This window comes from Heloderma suspectum, chromosome 1, assembly GCF_057233095.1.
Source record: "Heloderma suspectum isolate Gila_16-S chromosome 1, 16-S_ref, whole genome shotgun sequence".
Lineage (NCBI taxonomy): Eukaryota > Metazoa > Chordata > Lepidosauria > Squamata > Helodermatidae > Heloderma > Heloderma suspectum.
Window position 1 is genome coordinate 32,289,135 of NC_139458.1, and position 19,562 is coordinate 32,308,696.

General features: G+C 47.9%; 1 protein-coding gene across 1 annotated transcript in view; it reads left to right on the forward strand.

The window, feature by feature from the left end:
* Positions 1–722: 722 nt before the first annotated feature.
* Positions 723–19,562, forward strand: part of LOC146357067 (alpha-1-antitrypsin-like) — a 58,653-nt gene continuing 39,813 nt past the window's right edge. The window contains exons 1-5 of the mRNA XM_084843736.1: positions 723–777; positions 1,974–2,055; positions 4,675–4,805; positions 6,828–6,868; positions 9,365–9,647. Coding sequence (XP_084699862.1) covers positions 723–777; positions 1,974–2,055; positions 4,675–4,805; positions 6,828–6,868; positions 9,365–9,647 — 592 coding nt within the window. The remainder of the gene's footprint in view (positions 778–1,973; positions 2,056–4,674; positions 4,806–6,827; positions 6,869–9,364; positions 9,648–19,562) is intronic.

A 19,562-nucleotide genomic window follows, 5' to 3' on the forward strand; every position in this document is an offset into this window, starting at 1 on the left:
GGGAAAAAAATTCAAAGTGATCTTGATCGGCTGAACAGTGGTCAGAAAACAACAGAATGAAATTTAATAGGGAGAAATGCCAAGTTCTGCACCTAGAAAAAGAAACCAAAGGCACAGTTACAAGATGGGGGATACATGGATCAACAACACTACAAGCGAGAAGGATCTTGGAATTGTTGTCCATCACAAGCTGAATATGAGCCAACAACATGATGTGGCTGCAAAAAAGGCAAATGCTATTTTGGGCTTAATTAATAGAAGAATAGCTTCCAAATCCCGGGAAGTACTAGTTCCCCTCTACTCAGCACTGGTTAGGCCTCATCTGGAGCCCTGTGTCCAGTTCTTGGCACCATACTTTAAGAAGGATGCAGACAAACTGGAGAGGACAAGAGGAGGGCAACTAAGATGATCAGGGGACTGGAAACAAAGCCGAAGCCCACTTCTGGTCCCCCCCCGACACCTCCCAGCCCCTTACATTGCCACCGCCTCTTCTGCTGCTGCCTTCTCTACTGCTGCCTTTGCTGCCTTCTCCGCCACCTTCTCCACCTGCGCTGCCTTCTCCGCTTTCGCCACCGCTGCCGCCATCAACGCTGCTGGAAGTTCCTGGAAGTTGCCATTTTAAAAATGGTGACTCCCTGCAATAACAGTTGGCGTGCATGTCCAGGCCTCAGGACCTGAAGGTGGTGATGCCGGTGGCAGCAGCAGAGACGGTGGCAGTGATGATGGTGGTGGAGGTGGCAGTAGCAGAGCTGGCGGCGAAGGAGGTGGGAGGCTCAGGTAAGGACCTGGAGGCACTGGCATGGCTGGGCCAGGGGTGCCAAAGCTCCAAAGCGCACTGAGCGCTTCCGAGAGCCCCTGACCTGCTCTGGGTTGCTTCGTGTGCCCTCTGCTTTGCTTTGAAAGGGACTCAAAGTGACCCAAAGCAGCCCGCTTAAACTTGGGGTTCGGGCCTTGGGCCGAAGCGGTGCCCAGCCCTACTTGAAAAGTTGTCACAGAGAGGAAGGCCAGGACCTCTTCTCGATCTTCCCAGAGTGCAGGATACGGAATAATGGGCTCAAGTTACAGGAAGCCAGATTCCGGCTGAACATCAGGAAAAACATCCTGACTGTTAGAGCAATACGGCAATGGAAACAATTCCCTAGGGAGGAGGTGGGCTCCCACAGGCATTCAAGACGAGGCTGGACAGCCACCTGTCAGGGATGCTTTGAATAGGATTCCTGCATCGAGCTGGGGGTTGGACTCAGTGGTCTTGTACGCCCCTTCCAACCCTACTATTCTGTGATTATGCTGTTCTATGATTCTATGAAAGTGAGTGTGCAATACTGGCTCTTGTGATCAGAAGTCACTACAGAGTTTCTGAAATGCACAGGCATGACCTAAATGCTCAGAGCTTGGTAGTCTGTCCTTGCATAGTGTACAGAACAAAACCCTTTGTTAAGTCACTCTAGGAGCCTTTTTGGCTGAAGAGTGGGATTAAAGTAGCTTAAAGAAATACATACATACAATACTTAACTCCCAAAGAGATTTCCCCCATGGTTTCCCCCAAGTTATTGTTATATTCACAAGGAATTTAATATGTTTGATAGAGGGACAGTGGCTCAGTCTTACCATAGGAACAAAGGAAGCTGCCTTATACTGAGTCGGACCCTTGGTCCATCTAGCCAGTATTGTCAACTGACCGGCAGGAATGCTCTCCAGGGTTTCATAGAATCATAGACTAGTAGGGTTGGAAGGGGCCTACAAGGCCATCGAGTCCAACCCCCTGCTCAATGCAGGAATCCAAGTCAGAGCATTCAGGAAGAGTCTTTCCTAGCTTCACCTGGAAATGCTAGGGACTGAACATGGGACCTCATTATTTGTTGCCTTGATTCAGAGGCCTTGTGGTCAAGCGCAATGAACGATGGCAGGAAAAACCCCTTGGGCTCCTCCCATGTTGACTGGAGCCCTCTGTCACCTGCTACCCTCTCTCCAAGGCATAGATTTTCTGATTTTGATTAGCAGATGGGGAGAAGAGATGGGCAGACTGCCTCATCCACAGCGCAAGCCAGCCAGAGGGTGAGGTGGGGTGGGGAGATCTTTTTTTTATTTAGTCTTTTCCCTTTAACTGGTGCCAGGGGAAGCTTTCCACACACGGAGCACTCTGAAAGTGGAGACCAGCAGTGCTGCCAGATTGTAACCCACTCCAATGAGCAACATAAAGAGAATTACAATTGCTCTTATACTGTCGGGGGGTATAAGCTGTGTGGCAGAGCACATGCTTTGCATCACCACTCCAAGGTGAGAGATTTCCCTTTTTTTAAAGTTAGGGCATGTGGAGAAGAGGCTGGCCGGGAGGGAAGAGGAGAACTTAACTTGAAGCAGGCTTCCTTAAGGTGGGCTGTGCTCACCTCCCATTACAGCATCCGTGAGCTCTCCACCCCTGCTTTGAATCATGGCTTCATCCATATGCCTGATGGTTTCGCAACTATATGAAGCATCATTGGGAAAACTGATTCATATCCATTCCTTACATTTGTCTGGACTGAAATCAATCCACCCTGCCACCTTCTGTTGCCAGTCTACATGTCCTGTTTCTCCAAAGAAATATCCCTCTTCCTTTCTGTGAAATGATGAAGGGTTTGCAACCCTTGCCTTTTGCTCAAGACATGCTTTAGAGTGAAGTCAAGCAGCTGCTTTCTGGTTAGAGTTAGAGGTTTTGAATTGTACAAATATTGTAAGTGAGAAGCAGGAATGGTCTACTGAGTACTCAAATCACGGAAGCTCTCAAAAATGCACACTCAAAACCACCTTGCTGTGTTCTACTCCGTTGCAATCTGATTCATCAATAAATGTATTAAACCCCCAACAAGACCACTTCCTCTGCTTTCTGGCTGAAAGAAAATTAAAAGGTTTTAAAAATTATTGTTGTATGGAAAGGAACACAGTGTTCCCATAGCTCCCAAATGCAATCTAGGGCCCTCTATGGAGTAGACCCTCAGAAATCAACCCACATAATCAAGTCTGCAGAGAGGAAGCGCTACAAGAGAGCACAAAGAAGAAATAAAAAATAGATCTGTGTGCAAACGGCCTCTCAAAATTCTCCACCCTATTTGTGGGCAGAGAAATTGGGTAAACAATTTCACCAAATTTCTCCAGGGGGAAGAGAAATTCCGCAACACTTTCTCACAGGTAGGGCTCGCCGTTGGCAGGGGTTATAGCACAAGTGCTTTCTTTGCACCTAAGAGGGTTCTGTTTTGTACTGTCACTGCAAGTAGCAACAGCATCCATTGTCTTGGCAGCCTTGCCCCAATTTTGCATCCTCCACAATGCAGGTGTGTGTGTGTGGCGGGGGGGGGGCAGTGTTGTGTCTAGCTCCAGGGAAGAGGTGGAACTAATGCTGTGCCAAAATCGCTCCCGCAATTTCCAGAAAATGTTCTTCCCCCATGAAAGAGGCTTCCATTTTTTCTGTCTCATCCTTAGGGCATGTTATAATCATTTTGAATTTATTACGGTGGTGTTTTTGAGCATACCTAATCATTGCAAGGTGGCCAAGGTTGCTGTGTGTGTGTGTTTTATCCTCCTATTACCCATCCGTCTATTGTTCTGTAGCCTCCCTGGCTGCCTGTGCTTCCTGATTCGAAAAAGCCCTATGTGAGGAACACATCATAGGTAGATGTGTTCCCCTGGGCAGAAAGCACAGGAAGCCAAGGAGGCTATAGTTTGCTGGATATATGACTGTACAATGAAAGACGGGACAATCATACCCACTCCTCAGCACCTCATAAGTAAGTTAAACACAAGAATCCTGATCCCAACCCATGAGACTCCTTGGAATTCCTTTTCGAAAGCAATTTCTTTTCTATCAAATTGAATGAGAATGGCCGAAAAAAATGTAGGATAAATTTTTGGCACAGCACTAATCAAAATGGTCTCCCATGTTGTGATGAGGTGTAATTCAATCACCTTCCACCATGACATTGTAATAAGAAATTGAGAATAGGATTCTTTCTTTACAAATTACTCCCAGAGGAACATGATGTCTAATTTCTAATTTCTAATTAGAATTTCTAATTCTAATGCATTTCTAATTTCTAATTCCTAATTTCTTTACAGATAACTCCCAGAGGAACACAATGTCTAATGTTTAATTCTAATGCATTTCTATTTCTAATTCTAATTCTAATTCTAATTTCTTTACAGATTACTCCCAGAGGAACACAATGTCTAATTTCTACCTGTGTTTGCATCTTGCTGGCCTCCATGGTTTTGCCCACTGTCACCATGTTCCCGCCCACCATGAGGACCACAGCCACTATCCTCCTGTCTGAAGATTGCCACAGCCAATATTGAATTTGCATTTAGATTCTACCATGAGGTTGCTTCAGAGGCTGCTAGGAAGAATTTTTTCTCTCTCCTCTGAGCATTTCCACTGCTTCTGCCATGCTTTCTCTGGGGGCTAAATCTACCACACTGACTCAGCTTTTGTCAGGCCTTGGCTTTAACCTGACAGAGATCAGTGAGCAGGAAATGCATGAAGGTTTTTGTGATTTCCTCCACAAGCTCAACAGCAACAAGACTGAAATGGAGCTGAGTGTTGGGGATGCCCTTTTCATAGATCAGAAAGTTAACCTCCCAAAAAAGCTCTTAGATGATGCCAGACATTTTTAATCAGGGTGATGTTCTTCATAACTTCAGGAATCTTGAAGAAGCTGAGAAGAAGATCAATAGTTACATTGAAGAGAAAACTCATGGAAAATTAGTGTATGTTGTCAAGGGTCTCAATCCATTGACGGTAGTGATCCTTGTAAACCATGTTTTCTTCAAAGGTAAGTGGGAAAGCTAGTCTTGGCAGCTAGTGCTGGACCACAGGACTGAAGTCCAGGGTCCCTGCAGCCCAGTGGGCCTCCAAATGACCATCCAGACAAGTGGCAAGCAATGGAGACAGTGGCAAACAGGCCTTGCATGAGCACCAGGACTTGCTTGGTCTGAATTAGATTATATTTAGAGGGCACAGTAGCCCCTTAGGAAGAAATTACACTAGCCAAATTTCAGGAAAACAGGAGCAAGGATCTTTGTGCTGTGAGCATTTATGTTTCTTCATACAGCTAAATCTGATGTTTTCATTGTAACAACATGCAACATGTAACAACAATAGAACTCCATACATACTAAGAGCAACCTCAGTTCTCCACATGTTGGTCCATATGTAGCCAAAACAGCACTACCCATGCAGAAGAGGGAATTGTGAGCATCCTTGGAGAAACCCCAAGATTAGCTGAAGAACAGAAATCAAAAACTCCAATGTGGAAAACCTGATGGGAGGGGGAATGAAATGGAGTATCCTGAACAAGAGCACCCTAGAATGCAACATTTTATTACCTGTATTGTTATTATGGACTGGATATTTTACTTACTTTTGTTTTTCCTTACCCGTTAGACTTATCCTGCAAACTGCCATATAGGCATATCAGGTGGAAACAGAACACTTTCTCAACTTAGGGATGTATGAAAGGTACTTACCTTTCGGGGATTATGCTGATGGTGTGGGGGGAGGCGTTCCGTCCCTCCCCCCGAAATCCTTGCTGGGGGGGGGAAGCGCTCTGTTCCTCCCCCCCTGGAATCCTGGCCGGCCGGCTGTGCTCTGCAGCGATTCTGCGGAGCCGCCAGCCGGCTCCGCCAGCAGCCGGACATCGGGCCGGTGGCTAGCAGGGACGCAAATGGCGGCGGCTGTAGCCGCCACCGTTTGCGTCCCTGCAGTCAGCTGTGATAGGCTATGTAAATGTTTACATAGCCTATCACAGCTGATTAAAAAACAAACAAACGCGTGTACGCAAATTGCGGCACCCATGGGCGCCGCCATTTGCGTTCCTTATTTTGGCACGTCTTAGTCTACGTAAAGATTTACGTAGACTAAGATGGCGAAAATAAGGGGAACACAAATAGCGTAGCGTCTACGCTATTTGCGTTCCCCTTATTTTCTCCATCTTAGTCTACGTAAATGTTTACGTAGACTAAGATGTGCCAAAATAAGGAACGCAAGTACATGCATTTGTTTTTTTTTAAGTCAGCCGTGATAGGCTACGTAAACATTTACATAGCCTATCACGTTTTTTTTTTAAAATCTTGCCGTGATAGGCTACGTAAATCTTTATGTAGCCTATCACATTTTTTTTTTTTTTAAACCTGGAAATGGTGGCGGCGGCGGCCGGTCAAAAGACCGGCCGCCGAGCCGCCGCCGAGCCGCCGCCGAGCTGCCGCCGGAGCCGCCGCCGGAGCCGCCGCCGCCAGGAAGATCCACCCCAGGTAAGTCCCATCCCGGGGGGGGTGGCGGGGGGGTGGCGGGCTGTTCCGCCACTGATTTCGGGGGGCCAAATGCGCTGGCATTTGGCCTCCCCGAGATTCGTGGCAGAACTTTTGTATATCCCTATCTCAACTAGTCTCTGACCTTCTTCATTAACTATTTTATCCTGAGAAAAGTGATCATGTGGAAAGACATCACTACAGTCCAGACCAAAAGCGGTTCCATTTTCATTAGGCCCTAAGCCGACACAAGCATTAAAATCACCACAGACCTGCTTGCTTCAGGAAACTGTACCTCAGAGAGGTTCAATACCTCCGCCAATTCTTCCCATAGAATCTTTGAGCTCAATGAAGATTTATCTGGTGGGAAATATATATTTAAGCAAATTAAGGTGCCCAACTCACACCCCCAGTTACTTTTACCAACATTGATAAAATAAAATTACTTTCAGATTGGTAGATTACCTCAACCTTAGCATCAAGCTTCACTGAGACTAGTGTGACAAGGCCTCCCCCAGCTTTTATTTTCTGATGGTGTTTTGTTGCAGGAGGCAGAAAGGAGCTAAACCCCTGCAGCAAAAGAGTTGTGGTTGGTTTCCAATAACCAAGTTTCTTGAAAACAGAGAATGTCATAAGACAAAGGAAATTTACGAAACCCCTGATCTATTAACTTATTCTGCCACTGTGTAATATTCCACGATAAAATAGAGAAGGGGGAATATAAATCCAACCCATCTAGTCTGGGAAATTGCTGTAAGTGGTGCTGGAGTTTGGGGTGAGTAAATTGGATTGTTTCCTGAGCCAGTACCCATCTCCCAAGTTTGAAGAATTGTTTGAACTCTTGCTTGGAACATATATATTTCTGTCCAAGTTATAATTGGCTTGAATGCTCCTAATAATTTCTAGGGGGAGTGGTAGTATGAGTAGCAGGCATAGGAGATGGATCTCCCCAACTCAGAACCATCCCCTCGTCTGTGACATGAGATGGGGATGTTATTTGGATAAGTCACATACGTGGCCATTCCTGACTCAGAGTTGTAGGGATGTATGAATCCCTTACCTGGTTCTGGTCAGGGCACCAACTGGGGGGGGGAGGTGCTCCATCCCTCCCCCCGGAATCCTCAACAGGGGGGGAGGCTATCCGATCCTCCCCCCCAGAATTCTGCCCGGCCGGCTCTGCTCTGCGGCAGCTCCGTGGAGCAGCTGGCCAGGGCCTTCCGCAGCCGGACTTCCGGCCATGGACAAGCTGCTGTGGATGCAAATGGCGGCCGCCATAGCGGCTGCCATTTGCGTCCTTCCAGGCTGCCATGATAGGCTACGTAAGTATTTACGTAGCCTATCACGGCATGCCCCCCCCCAAAATGATGTACGTAAATGGCGGCGGCTACGACGGCTGCCATTTGCGTTCCCTATTTTTCACCGTTCTAGCCTACATAAATATTTACGTAGGCAATTACAGCAAAAAAAGGAAACCGCAAATAGTGTAGTGGGCGCTATTTGCGTTTCTTTTTTTTTCGCCGTCAAAACCTACATAAATATTTACATAGGATAAAACAGTGGGAAAAAAAAGAACGCAAATAGCGCCACTACGCTATTTGCGGTTCCCTTTTTTTCGCGGTAGTTGCCTACGTAAATATTTATGTAGGCTAGAACGGCAAAAGATAGGGAACTCAAATGGCGGCCGCTGTAGCCGCCATCATTTGCGTACGTGGTTTTTTTGGGGGGGGGGGTTAGCCGTGATAGGCTACGTAAATTCTTACATAGCCTATCACAGCTGCAAGGGGGGCAATGGCGGCTGCAGCAGCCAGGCCGTGGCCGGCCAGGAGACCAGCTGCTGCCGCTGCTGCCGCCGCCGGAACCACTGCCACTGCCGAATCTGCCGCATCCGCCCCAGGTAAGTTTCATTCCGGGGGATTCCTCGGGGGGGGGCAGGAGGCTGTTCTGTGCTTCAGCTTTGTTGGCCGAGGCAGGTCCCCCCTCCCCAAAGCAGTGCAAGCCAAATCAGGCCCACCTTGGAAGCCCCGAAGCAGCCTCCAAGTTGGATCGGGGGGTTCATGCACCACCCTATTTTTATCCCTCCTCCTAGCAGAGGGTATTCCTTTTTAACACCTTTCTTTTTTCTTCTTTACCTCTTTTAAAGTCTTTTTCTTCAGCATATTGGAGTGAGTTCAAAGTGAGCAGGTCACTATGGTAGTAATGAGGAACGTCTCCCTGCACCAGCACAGAGGTCAATATTGGAATATTTTCTCCAAGTAGAAACTGGGGAAATATCTAATGAAGAAATCCCATTTAAGGACAAATTAACCCCTGCCATGGGAAACAAATTTAATTGCATTTATATGAAGAGAGGTGAAGATAAGAGGGATTTCCAGTTGGAGGACTTCATAGCTATACATAGGGATGGCGGAGAATGCTGCCATGGACCACAGTGAGGATGGATTCCAATGGAACAGCACCACTCACCTACGCCTCCCTCCAGAACCGCCTGGAGCCGGATCCTGCCCTCGTCGATCTCACAGAGCCGGCTGCTGGCTCCATATCGCTGGCGATACGGACGGCCGCCATTGCCATGCCATATCACTGGCTGAGTGAGGGCTGACTCCAGACACAAATGGCACCCGCTATGTCATTTGTGGCCATAAAGCTCTTCGATTTATAAATGGCTGCATTTAGCTTAAACTAGGGGCTTTATGGCCACAAATGGCGTCCACTACGCCATTTGCATCCGGAGTCAGCCCTCACTCAGCCAGTGATCAGTGCGGAGCGGAGCCGGCAGAAGAGGATTCCAGGGGTAGGGATGGATTGCCTCCCCCCCCTCCGGGTGGACTCCCTGCCAGGATGAAAGGTAGGGAGTCCGCCCATTCCTAGCTATACAAGATCAGGAAATGGTGGGCAATTGGTCGCCTGACCCCCAAATTTGTGTGGAAATTCTTACTTGCTGTCCCCTGAATATGGTATATTCCAGCATAATTTTGGTTCTGCGCAGCAGGAAAACCTGGTGGATAAGGGTATAGAAAAGGGAAATCAGGTAGTCCTTGCCGAAGTGTATAAATTCTTTAGGGACCAATGTTTCCTCACACCTCAGGTTAATGAGAAAATGTTTAATAGTCTGAACGTATTAAAGAAGGAGCTCTCTGGTCTTAAGGCCAATATGCAAGTTGTAGTGGGCCTAATTGAGACTGGGATTCTGAGAACAGCTCCTGCTCCAGTACCACTCAGTGAAGAAACTAATAACTTTTCTGATTTGAGGGAGGTGCAGGTTGAAACGCTTTTCATTAATAAACAGGACCTCAAGGATTATGTGAGCGATGTTTTGCTGGACTGCGAAAGACAGGGCATGATATGGCCAGAAATGGAAGAAACCCAGGGTAATGTTACTGAAATTTCCCACCTTGTTTTTTCTCACCTGATCTCATCTGTGGGATTTGGAGGGGGGACCTGCCTCGGCCTACAAAGCTGAAGTGGGATTTGGAGGGGGGACCTGCCTCGGCCTACAAAGCTGAAGTGGGATTTGGAGGGGGGACCTGCCTCGGCCTACAAAGCTGAAGTGGGATTTGGAGGGGGGACCTGCCTTGGCCTACAAAGCTGAAGTGGGATTTGGACATCCCCTGCTTGCCCCCCGCAACATGCTGCTCAGACCCCAGCTCCTTACCTGGGCCCTTGTTTTGGGGAGGGCGGTGCTAGCACCAGGGGAGCCACTGCTGCTGTGGCTACTGGTACCGCTGAGGGAGCTGCTGCCCGTTGCAGCCTATCGACTTCCAACCGCAATCTCTCCCTTCCTTGGAAGGAGGGGAGGGCACCTGGTTGGAGGATGACTCCTACCTCTGCTCAAGCCTTCATGGGTTCCTTGCTTGCAAGGAGCCCATAAAAGCTTGAGTGAGGCCAGTGGTGGCAGCTTGCAATGAGGGCGGGCTGCTGCCACCGCTGCTACCAGCTCCTAGGCCCACTGGATGCGCACCATCAGCCGTCTTGTTCTGGGGAATGGGGGGAGCCATTTCCCCCTGTTTTTGCACTGTGGCTGTGCCCATGAGTGGCAAATCTGTGATTTTTCTGGTTCAATCCGTGGAGGCGAATGTGTTCTATGATATGATGGTGGTTTGGGTGATTTGCTCTGTGAAAATCATATGAAATCAAGAGGATCCCTGCCAAGGATCACTGTGTTTGAGTCTTGGCTATGCCCATGAGTGGTGGAACCATGATTTTTCTGATTCAGTCCATGGAGGCAAATGTGCTCTGTGAATGGATGGTGGTTTTGTGAGTCTCCCCTTTAAAAAGAATATGAAATCATGAGGATCCGTCTTTGCGTTTATGGATCCTTGTTTGACCCAGTCCCCATAGCACGCACTTCCTTCTTTCTTGGCTTTGTTCTGCCAAAAGAGAGTGGGAAGGGTTAAGGCTTCCTCTGCCATGCCTGGCAGAGACTGGGGCAGTTGCTCCCAGTGGCCGCACCAGAGGCAGGATAGGACTGGAGCGGAGAGAGAAATGTCTGGGAGCTTCTCTCTTAGCTCCTGTCCCATCCTACTGCCACTGCCACCTCCGCTACCACCGCCACTGCCACCACCACCACTGCACATAATGGCAGCTTGTCAGGGCAGCAGGAGGCTGCTCAATTATCAGGGGTCTTGCACACCTCAATGGATCATCTTGCGCCCCCCCAGGGTGCATGCACCCCACTTTGGAGACCACTGCTCTAGCCAAATAATGTTCAGGCAGTCCTCTCCTCTCCAGTAACACCACCTCTCTCACAATGAGCAAATGGAGTTGACTCACAGCAAATCTCCCTCCCCCCTTCTCCTCCTCCCTCTCCTCTCCTCCCTCCCCTTCCCCCCCTCCCCCCTCCCCCCTCCCCTTCCCTGGCTTCTCTGGGTGGCCGGATCTCTCTCAAATTCACACATTTGGCGCCTCCACATCCTCTCACCTTCCCCTTCTCTCCTCCTCCTCTGCCTCTCTGCATGATCTTTTAGAGAAGTTGATACATTTTGGAGGCAGCCTGTCTGGGCTGCTCAGAAGGCATAATAAGAGCTCCCAACATATGAGGCAGATGAGGCACTTCATGGAGGAGCTGCTTTGCTTCAGGGCTCCTTGGTGCTGGTCTGATCTGCTTCATATCATGATGAGGCACCTCCAAATCAGCCCACTTTGTCTTATTATTCAGGCTTTGTATTGAAGCGGCACACAGCCCTAGATAAAAGCAGTACAAACTACTGCAAATTAAAAGCACAATAACAATGTGGAACCAAATCCAGATAACTACCCCAGCAATATATCAAATAGACTCTTCAACTTCCATCACTGGCCTTCCAGACCAATCCTCAAGAGGCCTCTGCTAAGCTGTAGCCGGATATATAGACCGCAGATGGGTGGGGCTAGGCAAGCACACACCTGAAGGTAGCTCAGGTAAAGCAGCTTCTCCTTCTAGTCCTCTCCCCTTGTTGGCATATAAAGCTCTGAACAGCTTGGGAACTGAATCTCCGAACTATCAGCTTTATGGGAAGACCCCAGATTCTAGTATTATGAGAGAGGGAGAAAAATATCTCCCTAACCACATTCTCCACACCATGCTTAATTTTGTACTCCTCTATCATGCCTCCCCTTATTCACCTGTTTTCCAAGCTAAGCAATCCCAGCTCCTGTAAACTTCCCTCCAGGAGAGCTACTGCTAATACAAGGGTAGGTGGACGAATGGTTTTACTTGGTGAAAGGCAATTAGATAGCATCACGGATGCAATGAATATGAACTTGAGCACGCTCCGGGAGAGAGCGCAGGACAGGAAGGCCTGGCGTGCTATGGTCCATGGGGTCACGAAGAGTCGGACATGACTGAACGACTGAACAACAACAACAATTTCCTCCTAGATCAGCTAAATTTTGTTTGTGGCAAAGCAAAGCAACTGTCCCTTCTTCTGATGTCGTCCCATGTGGCACTGGCTATTAAGTGCTGACCAAATGAGGTACTTTCTTCAGAAAAGCCTGTAAATACTAAGTGAAATAATTACTGTTCTGAGTTCAGCCAGTCATAGTTCTCAGATCTTGTCCTATCACTTTCTAACAGATCAGGCCAATAACAGTAGGGTGAACAGAACCATAATGCTAATTTAGGCTGTTATGAGTTTAGGAGTTCCAGATTCAAAACTCTGAACTAGAGATGGGCAAATCCATCAATTTCAGTTTCTCTCAATTTGTCATCTTTCCAAACTTAAGTTCAGCTCATCCCAAACATTGAGGTTTTATTTTTAATGGCATAAATATTGGTATGCATTTGATGCACAGTTCCCCTAACACATGCATTTTGATTGCAATTTTGCCTATTATGCTCTGTTTTTGCAAGCATCTTTCCCCTAATATACACACTTTTGTATGCATTTTTTAATTTTTATTGGCAAGTTGCAGCCCAAAATTAAGAGGTGTGTGAATTTTGAACAATAACTGAGTTTAGATTCACATATTGATTTGACAGTGAAAAAATAACTATTTTCTCTTCCATCCCTAATTTGAACTGTTTACATTACCTTTCCTGCCACATGTTCTGGCTGACATTGTCTTGAAAAGGGCCCTTTCTACTTCCACAGTAAACATTTTCCCAGACAAGTTGCCCCCATTTCTAAATAGGTTCCTAGTGAATAACCAGCTATTGAATAGGATCTCCATTAGCATTCTGTTGTAATTCAAAAACTGCAATCCTAAGCACATTTATAAGGGATTAAATGCCACTGAACTTGATGGACCTACTTCTGAGTTAAGATTATTAGGATTAGGGCTGTGCACCGCCTTGTTACGAAGCCCGAATAACGAGGTGAAGCGGGCTGTTTTGGAGCAAAAGCCTCATGATACAAGCAGGGTCAGAGCAGTACTGAGGCACCCTGGGGTGAAGTACACCCCCCCCCCACGAAATACCTCCTCTGCCTCATATATTCAAACCTCTACTGAATGACCCAGCAGACTGGACAGGCTGTCTCCAAACTGTATCACCTTCTCAACGCTGAGGTGGAGGGTGGAGGGCGGAGGAAGGCGAACGAATGCAGGAAGGCAGGGGGAGGTGGGAAGGTGAGGGCAGGAGGAGGAGGGAGTGTGCTTTGGTGAATAGGAACCCTAAGCCAGAACTGATGCTAGCAGTGTCCAGTCAGAGAGAGCAGTGGAGGAAGGGTCATATATACTTCGGCAAAAGGCTGCGTTCGGTCATTGCACTAGCTGTGTCTTTGGGAGGGGGCTGGTGTATGGGTAGATGATCGTTTGTGCATGTGTGTACACGTGCATTCCTAGGAGTTGTTCCTTCAGTTTATTCAGTTTTGATTGCCATTAGGCTTTCCTCAGAATTTAAATTAAAAGGCTGTACTTGGTTGTACTGGGAGCGTTCCCTTCTCTCACTCCTTGATTGTCCATCCCCACTGGGACAGTGTCTTTTGCAGCGCCTTTCTCCTGTATCTTTGTACCTCCAACTCATTTGTTATTTGTATTTGATTAGATTCTATCTCTCCTTTCTATATTTTTTTCAAGCTAACATAGCTTTCCCTTGCATAGCTTTCCCTCCCTCACCATTCCTGTGTTTGTTTGTTTATCTCAATTTTAGACTCCGGAAAAGGCTGCATTCATTGTGTAACATCGATCCTTACTTCTGCTTTCTCCATTCTATTTTCTTGTCGTTTTTGTCAGTCAACCATGTCTCTGTTAGATTTTCACAAACCCAGTCTTATTTCGATTTTTAAAAACAAACACTGACTTCTGGGCATGTTCCTCCCCCTCCCCTTTAAGTCATATTCAAGCATTCCATTTTTTCGTTCCTTCCAGATCATTAAGGAAAGACATATTATAGCAGCCTCTGTGTGTAGTGTTTGACCCCCCACCCCCGTGCTGAAGTGAACCATCCATGTCTTCTCTGTGTTGATCCTCCCCAAACAGCAATTAAAGAAGAGGTTTTTTAAAAAAAATTAGGGTTTGATTTGGCTGTTATCTAATCACTTGCGCTGTTGTCCTGTATTTCTTGAAGTTATTCTGCCTTCCATAAAAGAACATGAAATATAAAACAATAAATTAAAGACACCTGTCATTTGCTTAGCTAGTTCTCCTTTTCTTTAGCTCTGGTGTGTCTGTGTCCGTGTGTGTGTGTGTGTGCGCGTGCTAGGTTGTTGTTCCATCAACACTATACATCCAAATTTCAAGGCAGTGCTGAAAAATCACAAGACACATAGGATTTTATATTAATCACCTTCATATTCCAATAACAGTCCACTGTGTGGCAAAGCAATCCAGAGCAATATGAGGCATTTTCGGGGTGTTGGCAGGGGCAGAGGTGGGCGAGGTGCTGCTGTCACTAGCAGCACCGTTAGGCAAGCGAACAACTTGCAACTCTACCTGGAATCCTAGGGCCAACCTAGACATGAAAACGAATGTGTACTTGCATTTCTCTCTTTTTAAGTTCATAGAATCATATCATAGAATAGTAGGGTTGGAAGGGGCCTACAAAACCACCGAGTCCAACCCCCTGCTCAATGCTGGAATCCAAGTCAGAGCATCCCTGACAGATGGCTGCCTGCCCCAGGCTCTGCCAGCCAGCCTGCCTTCACCAGCCTCCACCAGTCTGGCCGCCTGCCTGCCTCTGGCCTCTGCCAGCCTGCCAGCCTCCTCCAGGCTCCCCCTTTCTGGCCACAGGCCGCTCTTCCCTAAGCAAATGCCCTCCTGTTGTCTGGTTTGCAGCCTCAGGCCGCTCTTCCCTACACATTATGACCTAGGGGACAAAGCATCGCACTTTGGTCCATTCATTCCCCTTTCTCTGTTTCGTTCATTTGTTCTTTCTTTCTTTCTTTCTTTCTTTCGTAATTTATACATCCTCCTTTTCGAAAGCCACAGTCCATGTCTGCTCCCCTGCCAGATCTACCCAAGAGAAGCGCTCGTTGGCATGTAGGAGCGGTAGAACCATCATAGGTCCTGACTGGCAGAGTTGCTGTGTCTTCTTGCCTGTGTCAGAAGACCACCGAGAGCCTGAGGTCAGCAGAGATGACCGACTGCATAAACTGGATAGTAATTAATGCACTTGCAGCACTCTATGTTCCTCCTGGTCCTGAGAATCAGGTTCTGTTACAACCTGTTCGAGTTTGGAATGTGGTCTGGCCAAGAAAGGAAAACCCCAAATGTCAATGTGCTAGAATAAACAACAGCAGGCAGAAATTTCTTCCAACCTGCCTGCAAGGTAAAGTGTATGCATGCACTACAGCCATAGAGAGGCTGAGCCAACTTGTTCTGCACTTCAGAGAAACCTGCAGCAGATATTGGGCATGGTGACTTCAACACACTATCCCTTCTGAGTTTGTTTTGAGTTTCATGTAAAAGTCAAATTTCACCAGCACCTAGCGCACAAGCCAGTTGGCCAAAGTGCCTGGGCTTTGGGGGGAGTGATGCCCTGGATGAGGGCTGGGAGGGGCCCAGGTTTCACACCCGTCCATGGAGACAGGAAGAAGTGGCAGCTCTTGGTTTTGGGAGTTTTGCTGGAAAAAATCAAATTTCACCTGCACCTATCACAGATGCCAGTGGGCCAAACTACCCAGACTTTGGGGCAAGCGATGCCCTGGAAGGGATCTGGGAGGGGCCAAGGTGTCATTTGCGTTCATGGAAACAGCGAGAAGTTACAGTTCTTTGCTTTGAGAGTTTCTGTGGAAAAGATCAGATTTCAACTCCATGTGGCACATAAACCACTGGGCTAAACTGTCTGAAATTTGGCAGCTGGCCTTCTCACTAGGGGGTGGAGAGGTTCCCAGATTTCATGCCTGTATCTTAAACCTGAAAAAGTTATGACCGTTTGTGTTTTCCCATGCAAGTCAATGCGAAAACGCCAAAATCACGCGATCTGGATATCCAAATCTCACTTTGGATTCGGATCCAAGTCAGAGCAGAGGGCGTGCAAATCAGTCTGAAGAGGATTGGGGTCACTTTGGATGATCTGAAGCGGCATCCGAAGCAGATCGGGGGGTCCATGCACAGCCCTAATTAGGATCACACTGCTTGATACTGCCTTTGGCTAAGATGTCTCCTACTATGTCATCATGTTACTCTCGATCCATGTTTTGGAGAGGGTTTGTCCCCCCGGGAACGTGCTAGTGGTTCAGCCAGTGGAGGCTGGTGGCTCCGACATCAGTGGGGTACTGAATCCGCTCTGGATTTTCATCGGAACCAGCCAGAACTCTAAAGGAGTTATCCAAGGTTCTTCACAGTGCTCTACCAACTTTGCTTTGCGCCTTGGTTAGCTCCTTTAGAGTTCTGACTGGTTCTGACTGAAAGCCAGAGCGGATTCAGCGCCCCATTGACATCAGATCCACCAGTCTCCACTGCGTTTAGTTTCACTGCCAGTAAGTGCAAAGGACAAGGACCAAGTCACAGTTACTCTGTAACTGGGAATTGTGTATTATGGAAAACATTCTTTTTATTTGACTTTTCCTTTGAAGTTGGCAAGATAAACATTTTGAAAACAAAATGTTACTAAAGATCAAATAAACAGAATCAAATGTCTCTTGTCTCCATTTTGTACACCAAATATTAAGCAATTGTCACCTGGTCACACAATCTTTGATTAAGCAGCAACTTTTAAGCCCTCAGTGGCTGAAGACCTGTCTTGTTATGAACCTGCATGGGAAGTAAGATCTGCAGGAGAGGCCTGTTTGTTCAGTATGTGTGAAAGGGCCTTCCCCCATGTCACTCCCAAATTGTGGAATGTGCTTTCTCAAGAACTATGATTGGCCCCCAATCGCTTGGCATTTGGAATGGGGGTGAAGATACCTCCTTTTAATCTAGCCTTTTAAGTTATGTAGTTGTTATAATTCTGGAGGTGACAGACTCGACCTTGGGGGAGTTGGGGGTGGCGATGGCCAACAGGAAGCTCTGGTGTGGGCTGGTCCATGTAGTCACAAAGAGTCAGGAGTGACTGAACGAATAAACAACAAAGTTGTTATATTTAGGGTGTGCATGGACCCCCCGATCCAAATAAGAAGCTGCTTTAGGGCTTCCAAGGCGGGCCCAATTTGGCTCGGGCTGATTTCCCCCCCCCCTCACTTCAGCCTAAGCAGCCAAAGTGGGATTCAGACATACAAATCCTGCTTCGTGCCCCCCCCCAACACACCTGTCAGGGTTGGATCGGAGCCCATAGAGTCCCAAAGCAGCTCTGATTCTGAGGAGGAGATACAATTCATGGGAGAGGAGCTCTCAGGTTTCAGAGGCACAGCTGGAGGGGGAGCCCCCCCTGCTCACATTCCTGGGAGCAACAGTGACCCTGGCATGGAAAGGGAGGGGCAACTTGAGCTTTTAGACATGAGGCGCAGGCACAAGCGAGAGTGCCTGCTTAGGCGCTCAGCCCGATTGGCTCAATGTCAGCAGCTGCGCCCCGTGGCCCCACGGGAGAGGGGGAGACCTTCCCCTCCTACTCCTTAAGTTCAGAGAGCTTCCGCGCTTTTCCACAAACAGAGACCAACTGACATCCTAACTCTTAGGAACCCCTAGGTGGCTGCTGCTTTGCATTTCTCCAGAGTCTCAGGCAATTAGCATCTGTAAGCTTCATTTGGTTGAATGGAATTAAAGCTTGGAAAGCAGCCCTTTTGTCTGAGTGTTGATTCTGTCTATTAGAGGATTCAATAGGCAACAGGGGCACTCCTGACAGCACTGCTCAGCCCCAGCTCCTTACCTGGGCCCTGGGTTCTGGGTGGGGGGGCTGCCACCACTGGGGGAGTCTGCTGCCAGGGGAGCTGCTGCTGGTGCCGCTGGGGGAGTTGCTACCACCAGCAGCTCCTAGGCCCTCTGGACATGTGCCAGCAGCCATCTTGTCGCTCTGGGGGATGGGGGGAGCCATTTTTAAAACAACAAGATGGCTGGGGGCTGGATCACGCTGAAGCACACCAAAGCAGTTTAGAGAGACCCACTTCACTTCAGGCTGCTTCGTGGCCCCTCCGCCTCCCCTCGGAGGTGGCCCGAAGTGGCGTGAAGCACCTCGCTTCAATCAGAGCTCAGGCTTTGGGCCAAAGCAATGCACAGCCCTTGTTATAATGTTTTGCTGTTTTTAATGCTCTTATTGTTATTGTCTTACAGTTTTGTTTTGTTTTTAAATCCTGTGCGCCAGCTTGATGGCTTTTTAGCAAATAAGGCTAAATAAATGTAAATAATAAAGAAATAAAAATGTTGCATAATGTTTTTGGCTAATCGTTGAGGAAAAGTAGATCTGCACAAGAATGTTTCAGAGGCCCATGTCACATGCTGCTTTCAACTAGGGGTGGACGAAAGTCACTTACCTGTCCTCGAAGATTTCCCACGGTGGGGGGGAGGCGCTTCATTGCTCCCCCCGCGAAGTTCAGGCCGGGGGGGAGGCTTCCTGCCTCGCCCGGCTGAAATTCAGGCCGGGGGGTGGCTTCCTGCCTCGCCCGGCCGAAATTCAGGCCGGGGAGGAGGCGCCTCGCCTCGCCCGGCCGCGAACTAAACAGTGAAAAAAAAAACAAAAAACGCCCCCGTGATAGGCTACGTGACGATTAACATAGCCTATCACGGCTAGATCTGCAAAGTCAGCCGTGATAGGCTACGTAAATCGCCACGTAGCCTATCACGGGTGACGTTAAAAAAAAAAAAAGTGTGTACGCAAATGGCGGCCCCCATAGGGAGCCGCCATTCGCGTTCCTTATTTGGTCGCTGTAGTCTACGTAAATGTTTACGTAGACAACAGCAAAAATGTTTTGCAATCTAAGGCTGCAATCCCATACACACCTATTTGGGAAGTAAGCCCCGTTGAACCCAGCAAAACTTACTTCTGAGTAAACGTGCCTAGGGCTGGGCTGCAAATCTCATACGTGAGCTTGTGTCCTGGGTCCTGCAATCTCAACAGTATACTCTGGAGCTTTTATCAGTGTCTCTAAGGTGGGGACAGTTCCTGACTGTGTGGAAACTTATATGCATACACCTGCATTCATGTTGGGGGAAGGACTTGTGGGGTGTAAAATGTCAGAAGGAGAGCCAAGAGGTCCCACTGTCCTCCTTTACAAGTAGAGGATAACATCTGTAATGGTGTACTGACAGCAAAGCAATGACCCTCCCCCACAACATCTAAATAAAGGCTTGGCAGAATGAATGAATGAATGAATGAATGAATATAGACATCCTTGGCAGATGAGGAAGCCTGAGAAAGTCCTGAGTTCTGACAGGAACCTATTTCTTACAATTATGTGCTTCCCTGCAGAGCCCTGGGGAGCTGTGCCAGCACTAGACAGGACAGCTAATACTGGTGGAGAAAAAATGTAACTTACCCAGTTAGTCGTGTTCTG